This window comes from Numenius arquata, chromosome 5 (genome assembly GCF_964106895.1).
Source record: "Numenius arquata chromosome 5, bNumArq3.hap1.1, whole genome shotgun sequence".
In the NCBI taxonomy this organism is placed as follows: Eukaryota; Metazoa; Chordata; class Aves; order Charadriiformes; family Scolopacidae; genus Numenius; species Numenius arquata.
This window is the reverse complement of record NC_133580.1, coordinates 51527236-51535310: the sequence shown is the minus strand read 5'-3', so window position 1 is coordinate 51535310 and position 8075 is coordinate 51527236. Positions and strand designations below refer to the sequence as shown.

Sequence of the window (8075 nt, the reverse complement as noted above, 5' to 3'; positions counted from 1 at the left end):
CCCCGGTGGCGCATGCGCGGGAGGGGTGTTCCGGCGCGGCCCCGGTGGGCGGGTTGGCAGCCGTTATCACCGGTCGTTTGCGGTCATTACCGGTCCTGCGGTGGGGGGTGACCGGGCCTGGGCGGCTTTGCCCCTCATAGCGCGGACATGGTAGTCTGGGGCTGCCCTCGGCAGCATCCCATGAGGCGGGGCATGGCGCCGCCCCGCCCCGCCCCCGGCGCAGTGTGACCTTCGCCGGCTGCCGTAGCCGGGGGACGCTGGGACATGGCGGCGGCGGCGGCGGCGGCGCGCGGTGCCCTGGCGGGTGGGTGGCGCGCGGCGGCTGAGGGGAGGCGGGCGGCCATGTCGGGCCGGGAGCGGGGGGTGAGGGGCCGCCTGTGAAATGGCGGCGCGGGGCAGTATGGCGGGGCGTCTCCTGAGGGTCCGGCTCTCCGCAGGGTTCCTGGGGCGCTGGGCCGCCCGCTGCCCTGGCGCGGGGCGGGCTCTCTCCGGCCTCTCCGCCCGGCGCGTCAGGGAGGTGAGGGCACCGGCACCGCTGTGGAGACCGCGGCTGCTCTGGGGGAACCTGCCCGGCGGAGGCAGCCCCTCGGTCCTCAGCAGGTACGGTCTGCGCGGGTCTGTCTGGAGGGAAAGCTTAAACTGAGGTTTATATAAACCTCTTTGTCTGAGAAGCTTCATGGACTGCTCTTTACTCTAGCAAACGGGTCTCTGTTTTGACCTTAAGTCTCCCAGTGTCTTGACCATAAGAAGTTCCATCTAAACACGAGGAGGAACTTCTTTAAGGATGGCAGAGCACTGGAACAGGCTGCCCAGAGAGGTGGTGGAGTCCCCATCACTAGGGGCATTCAAAACCTGCCTGGGCACGTTCCTGTTGGACTAGATGATCTCCAGAGGTCCCTTCTAAGCCCGTATCATTCTGTAGTTTTGTTAAGCGTAATGCTTGAAGCAGGATGTAAAGCAGAACGTACTTTGCAGACGGTGGCTTTACAGACAGGCTTGTTGTGATCAGCACTATCTTGCTGATAGCATTAATGTTCTAAAAGTAATTTCTGAATGCCAGTAACTTAGTGTTTGACCACTGTCAGTAGATGACAAAGCTGTTCTGTGTGGAAACCAGTAACAGATAAATGCCAGGGGGAGTTCAGCAGCGCAGTTAGCGTTGGCACATGCACACTCACTCATTCAGTGCTGTGCTGCGGGGTTTGAGTTCTTCCCGACCTCCTCCAAACAACTCGCAGCCAATTCTGATTTCTCGTTATGTGGAAAAGCTAGTGATTACTTTTAGAAAAACATGTTTCATTCCTTTTCTATTTTTTTACCTGGTTTGGGGGTGTTTTGGTTTTGTTTTTTAGTGTCACATCTCTGCTTCCAAGTATACTTCAGCAGCCAGCGAGGACACTCACTTACTGCAGCTTACGGAATGGGAAGAGGAAAACGGTGAAAGCTGTCGTCGATAGGTTTCTCCGGCTGCACAACGGCCTTTGGGTTAGGAGAAAGGTAAAATTGTTCTGGCAATAAAAGCGTGTTCCCTACAGTCAGTGGGCTAATTGCTTTCCTTCCGTTAGGGGGCAGCAACTAGCATGGAAGATGAAGCAAAAAAAAAAAACTCTGTAGAGACACTCCCATCTTCCTGAAAAGTGGGGGATTTGTCCTGGTTTGCTTATCAGTATTGCTCTGTGTGTGTCTATTCGCAGTGACCTACTTAAAAGTCTTTTGTGTCTTTTCTTCTGACAGGCTGGTTATAAGAAGAAGCTGTGGAAGAAGTCAGCCGCCCAGAAGAAGCGTTTGAGGGAGCTGGTGTTGTGCACTAGGACGCAGTGTAAACTCCTTGATAAAATGACCACTTCTTTCTGGAAAAGAAGAAACTGGTATGTTGATGATCCCTACCAGAAGTACCACGATCGCACAAATCTTCGTGTGTAGGAATCCTGGTTTCATTTTGGCATCTCTCTAGGGAAGAGGAGGTGGTACATGTGGTGTGGTCTTAATTTTAGAACAAAAACCTGTGATACCTGTTACTTTTCTAAATAAACATATGCATATCATCTGATCAGAACTATGAGTATCAGTGTCCCAAATAAAGGAATATTCAAGATTATTTTGAGCTACAGTTTGTATTTTACTTAACAGGGGTCAAGCTGGTCTCCTACATGTTCTAATGTCTGTTGGTTTCCTGTGATTGTGTATAACGTTTGTACATGGATGAATACAATTTAAACATCACTAAAAGTGAATAATTCCACATATTAAATCTTAAAATTTTTTAAAGAAATATGTTTAAATAACCCCAGGATGTATTTTCCTGTGTCCATATTTATTGGTAGCTCATTGAATGGAGTCTTCCTTGGGGAAAGGAGAGCGGGTTCTGTGGCAGTATCGTTGCCTGTCACGGTACCACATAAACCGTTGCCATGTCCCCATGCCAGAGAGCATAGGGTGGTGAGGCACTGGCACAGGTTGCCCAGGGAAGTTGCGGATGCCCCATCCCTGGAGGTGTTCAAGACCAGGCTGGATGGGGCTTTAAGCAACCTGCTCTAGTGGGAGGTGTCCCTGCCCATGGCAGGGGGCTTGGAACTTGATGATCTTTAAGGTCCCTTCCAAACCATTTTAACAAACGATGTTTCGTGGCTACATGTGGTTTTTATAACTGACTTAAAAATGTCTTAGCCACCAAGTTTTATTACAAGACTTCCATTTTGTGTCCTGTGATGGTTTGAGTAGTAGAATATATTATTTGGGTCTTATACTATGTCCCCAAGCTGAGTATTTTCTTGCTTATTCTTTCTTTAGGCCTAATTATACCTCACACTGTGTGTCTCTGATTACATGTGTTTATGGAACAAACCCAAGGATTTATTGCAGGGTCCTTTTGGAGTGTGCAGTGCAACCACCCTCTCGTTTCGCCGAGGGCTACATCAGAGGTTTCTCTACAAAGCCGATACTCCAGCGAGTGCACAAAAAGGAGTTGCTTCTAGCAGTAGTTTCATAACATTCACTATTAATTACCCCATTATTAAGCAGATAGTCCCTGGTAGCAGGAGCTGGTTTGCTCTACAAGGAATTCACCGGTTACTCAGAGTGTTCAGTAGCTGTATTTTTTTTTTTCCAGTTCATAATACAGAAAGAAGTTCTGAAGGACATGCAGCACTTAGTGAATACATCTATATACAGTCAGCCAGAATTGAGATAAAAATAATACAGCCATCAAAGTACTTATTCTGGCCTGCCAGATACATTGAACAGACTAAAGGTGGTTTTTTTGTTTTCTTTTTTTTTCTTTTTTTTTTTTTTTAAAAGAAAAGATTAAGACTTTATTCAAGGTGTATATCAAGCAGTATAACAAAACCAGCAAAACATCAACCTTTGGAATACTGTTGTAACGGCCACCCTAGTGAGGCGTTAAACGTACCATTTCATCACAGATCTTTTCTACGGACCACAGGAAAGAAATCACATGAAGTGCACAATAACGATCCTTAAGTAGTTTGTCGAAATGCAAATCCCAGCGTGGTGCTCTCTGCTGTTTCAAAAATAGGGTGCTAAATGCAAAACAGGTACCCGAAACAAACAGCAAAAAAGGAGACTGTGATTAAGGAGCGTTGGGTCACAAGTACGAGGGTTTCCTGGCGATGTGAGAACACGCCGGAGAGCAGTCGGAGGCAGCGGGTTGTTTACATGAGGCGAAGGAACATCGCATCTCTCCAAGCGACTTTCTCCCTCTTGTTAGGGATAAATAACCGGATTCTCCTCTCCTGTGCTGGGTTTGCATTTTCACAATCTAGATTAGCGTGGGATTAATGCCAAGGTGACGGCGATACGCGTGAAGTCTGTCTTGTCTGTATTTGATGTGATCCTGATTCAGCAATTGGCAACTGCTGTCACTGTGCCGACACCGGCCCCTAAGACAAGGAGGCATGGGGGGCTGCACTGAGCTGCTCTAAGCTTATTCCCCTCGTAACTAGGTGAATTTATGGTGAATCGGTGAAGTAATTCACGAGCCCATTTTCCATCGACCATCTTCAGCTGCGGTTTCCTTCCCCTGAGCATCAATATTGCAAAAATAATGCTCACAATAACGCAGGTTTCACTCGAGCCTCGTGCTGGGTAAAGGCTGTATTTCCTGGGGCTGGCCTGCTCTTTCAGGGTTACGCTCTGGAGGCACCTCTCCTCTCGGAGAAGTCGGGAGGTGCCTGCCTGCCCTAGAGGACTGATGGGAGAGGCCAGCTGCCTGAAAGGCCCCCAAAACCGGGCTTTTCTTACTCAAGCCAGCTCTGTTGCTATTTTAAACCGCGGGCTGAAAGATTCCTTGCGTCCTCTCTCTGCTCGAGCCCTGCAAACTCTCCTTTGCCGGGAGGGGTCGGCGTCAGCACACAAAGGCGACTCGCTCCATCGGGCTTGTTCCTGGGCAGAGGCTCGAGGGAAAAAGCGGAACAAAAGCGTTCCCGTGTCTGGTGTTTGTTGTGGATGAAGGCGAGTAGCCAGAGAGCGACAGGACAAGGCTTGGGGCAGCACCTGTAAACAACCCCTGTGTGGAAGACGAGGGATGAAAAGCAGACGACCGTTCTCTTCCGTGTACAGAACACTACGGCACCAAGTGTACGCGGTTATTGGGCATTGACATTTGTGGCCTATCTATACACAAATATACAGCTCAGTTGATAAATTAATACATTTTTGCCAGAGATATGAAAAGGTTTATTTTTTTCTCATTTATACAGTGAATGTTTTGAGAGATATAAGGCAACTCCCTTGTCAACAATTTCACCTCAGCACTTAAGAAATGCTAAACAGTCAAGTTTACAGTAAAACAGCAGATTAGACGCACATTTAATAATTTTAGTGAGAATCAATATTGATACAGCATGTATTAAGAGAGAATAGAATTTTTCAGCTGTTCTGTAGCTCTACCTTATTGGGGTTTTTTGGCATGATTGAGTGCAAACTTGTCAGCTTTTTTATCTTACGCAGCCCATTGCCTAGCAGGGAATCGTAGCTTGCTTGCAGCAGGATTTTATTTTCTGCTAACACTGCAGGCGGTTTTTCTATTTCTTTTTAATGTTTGCCAAAAGAAATCAAATAAACTCTAAAGCTGCTTAAAAATAAAACACACAAGCTTAGCTCCTCAAAGCTTTTGCTGAGTATCTTCCAAGGACTGACTCTTCTGTAACTGCTATTTAGACAGGTTTGTTGGGTTTTTTTTTTTTTCCAATTTACTTTCTGAAGACTTTTTTTCCTCCTTACCCGTTACAAAATCTGGTTCAATTAGCACATGTAAAGGAAATAAAATTCCCAGGTAATGAGGCCAAACATTGTGGCAGACACAGGAAATGCCTGCTTCCTAGCCAGGTGAGATAAACGGTTGTGTGTGTGCATAATTTATTTCTCTCTTCCCCACGTATGTAGGAAGCTGTGGGGGAAACCCGGGGGATCCATCGGGCAGGGACAGCTGGGACATGGGTGCGCACCCGGCGGAGAGAAGGTTTCAAAGGCCGCTTCAGATTTATCTCTGAGCCTGACACACTCCAGCCGGCTGTTGGCAACCGGGGCTGCTGCACCTGAACTATAATAACAGTGCTGTTCACCATCAAGCCCGTGTACTGATCCATTGGCGATGGCATGTCCTACGTAATGCTAAATGCTTTTCTAGTCTATGTGACAGGTCCAAGAGCAAACACAAAGGGACACGTAGTTATGTGTGAATCTCACATGCTCAACACTTACAAGAGACACCAACTTGAAGCACAAATACACAAAACCCTACCACGTCTTCCTCTTCTTTTTTAATATTTCTCATTTATATATGGATACAAACACACCACTCCATCTGGTTCTTGTGGTTCTAACCAAACTCCATGCTACAGGCGAAACTTCAGGCTTCAAAAAGCAGCTCAGGCCCAGCGCCCTGCTCCGCTCGTGCAGCACCTCTCCGGGAGAGCGGAGCGCTGGGACTGACACTGCTGCAGGCAGGGGAGAAAGGAGCGTTTTCCCCTGGAAGCACATCACTAAAGCAGTTCTAACTTCTGTGGCCGCAGCTATGACAAGCCTGGCTTGCTCACATTTTAAAAGTGGCAGTAGAACATTTGCCACAAGCGATGCAATCTAGCTCTTCTAACCGCCATCATTTTCCACACAATACTCTCCTGGCTCAGGCTGATCAAAATTAAGACTCCCCCTTCATTACATCGTTGAAACCATTTATTTTCTCTTGCACGTCTCTTCCTCATCCTCTGTAAGTGGTTCTGTCTCTATGGTTTTTAGCGCAATGGTTTTCTCAGAATACATGTGATTTACTTGCAGAAAGAGAAACAGAGTTGCAGCTCAGCTTTCGCTAATGAATCTCGGACATTTTGTACAGTCAAAGTACTTTGATATTTGTTACATCATTCATAGCCTCGAGGAGGAAGGGAGGAAAGAGAAATCCATGGCTTCTGCAAATCCATTTCATTAATGATAAAGCCATAAATAAATACAGTGTTGATGTATCATCATGAATAACTGATTGGTTTTGTTTCCATTGTGCATTCACAGAGCGAGAGCGATGCAGACACAAATGAGAATTGTAAATGTACAACCTTACAGGATTAGTGAGACTGGGTGTACACTCTGCAAACGAAACAAGGACTCAACCCGCAGGTGTCTGCCAGACTGTCCTACCCACGTCACCGACAAACGCGAGAAGCGTGTAACAGAAGGATACAGAGAGAGGAGAGAGAAAGGCCATGTCTACAATGCTGTACATCAAAGCACATCCATCCCACTGCTGCTTCCTACATTATTAACAAGTAGCTCTTTAAGGCAGAAGAGAGACATTCTGTGGATCTTGGTGCTATTGGCTCATTGCACTCACATTGTTTCAGTGGCAGAGGACGAGGTACTTTTCTTCCTGAAGCGAGGTCTAAGGGTCCTAGGCGGTGCCTGCAGAAAAGCACGAGAAAATGTCAGTGGCATAATAGGAAATGTTTATTCTTTCGTTAAAACTCACCCATCTTTGTGGCACATCTGTGGCCATGATCCCATTCTAGGCACAAAGTAATGGAGAAGCAGATCTTGGCCCTGAAGATCATTAATGAATGACCAGGTCCCTTTAAGCTGAAGCTGAAGCCCGTTAAGAACCCCCCTGTAGTCCTTTATCCAGGTCATACCAACATTTTTCCTCTGTGGCGCTCGGTTAGAAGTGTGGCTAAAGAGTGCTAATAACATCATAGTCAAAGGGGCCAGGACAAAGTGGTGCCATTTACAACAGCTCTTGGATCAAGAGGGCAAACTGATGGCAGAAAGCCAGCCATGGTGTCTCCCAGCCCACCCTGCACTGCCCAACCCAGCTGCAGCCCCTCCAAGGCTACAGCTTGTCGGGGCATTACAAAGCTGAAGGACTCCCCAAGGTGAAGCACACTGGAAAGAACTCTTCTAAAAGATCAGCCCTTTGCTTGGGGGACAGGCCAGACACAATCCACTGAAATTATTTTAGAAGCTAACTATTGCCATTCTGCCCTGCAGTCAGCTGATACAGACAGCTTTAACAAGGAGCCCTGAATGCCCAAGGAGGAGCCAGACCAACTCCATGAAATTGGTTTATTTTGATAAACCCCATTCCCCGACTGAGACAGGAACTAGTTAGACTAGCAAACAAAAAAACCCACTGCACCCTGCAGTGTATACTTCTCTTGGAAGAGCTTTGGCATGGCATCGTGTCTTGCCAGCTTCAGAAAAAGAAATGGTTACCAGATGTTGTGGAGGAGCACAAATTCTTAGTGTGGAGGCCTGTCATAGCATCATGTAGAACTGCAAGGCCTGGGAAGCTCTTCTACCCACTTACATAAATATCCAAAGTTTTCTTTTCTTTAACAGCATCAACCTATTTATCTTTAAGACCACAACAGGGTCTTACCATTCATAAGTGAGGACTTTGTAATTTCCATTTTATAGGACTTTCCAACACAAGATCATACTCTATTTCCACATTCCCATGATGCAGCAAGGTATAAATATTCATATATTCATAGATAAGGAACTGCAGCGCAGCAAGGTTTTGTTTAGACTTCATCTAAATCTCCATCTCCTCCAGCTTGCCCATA

General features: G+C 46.8%; 2 protein-coding genes across 2 annotated transcripts in view; one reads left to right on the top strand and one right to left on the bottom strand.

Annotated features, from left to right (window-relative positions):
• The first annotated feature begins 22 nt into the window (after positions 1-22).
• Positions 23-2295, top strand: MRPL35 (mitochondrial ribosomal protein L35). Its single transcript, XM_074147764.1, has 4 exons — positions 23-304; positions 438-600; positions 1353-1497; positions 1735-2295. The coding sequence occupies exons 1-4, from the start codon at positions 265-267 to the stop codon at positions 1921-1923; spliced, it is 537 nt and encodes a 178-aa protein (XP_074003865.1). The 5' UTR covers positions 23-264; the 3' UTR covers positions 1924-2295.
• Positions 2296-3080: 785 nt separating this feature from the next.
• The window catches only part of REEP1 (receptor accessory protein 1), a 69490-nt gene continuing 64495 nt past the window's right edge, over positions 3081-8075 (bottom strand). Inside the window, exon 9 of the mRNA XM_074147024.1 lies at positions 3081-6915. Within this exon, the coding sequence (XP_074003125.1) occupies positions 6844-6915 (72 nt within the window). The 3' untranslated portion in view covers positions 3081-6843. The remainder of the gene's footprint in view (positions 6916-8075) is intronic.

Coding starts and splice junctions, on each gene's coding strand:
- MRPL35 (XM_074147764.1), top strand. CDS start 265: ATGGCGGCGGCGGCGGCGGCGGCGCGCGGTGCCCTGGCGG. Junction 305..437: donor GGCGCGCGGTGCCCTGGCGG/GTGGGTGGCGCG, acceptor GGCTCTCCGCAG/GGTTCCTGGGGCGCTGGGCC. Junction 601..1,352: donor AGCCCCTCGGTCCTCAGCAG/GTACGGTCTGCG, acceptor TTTGTTTTTTAG/TGTCACATCTCTGCTTCCAA.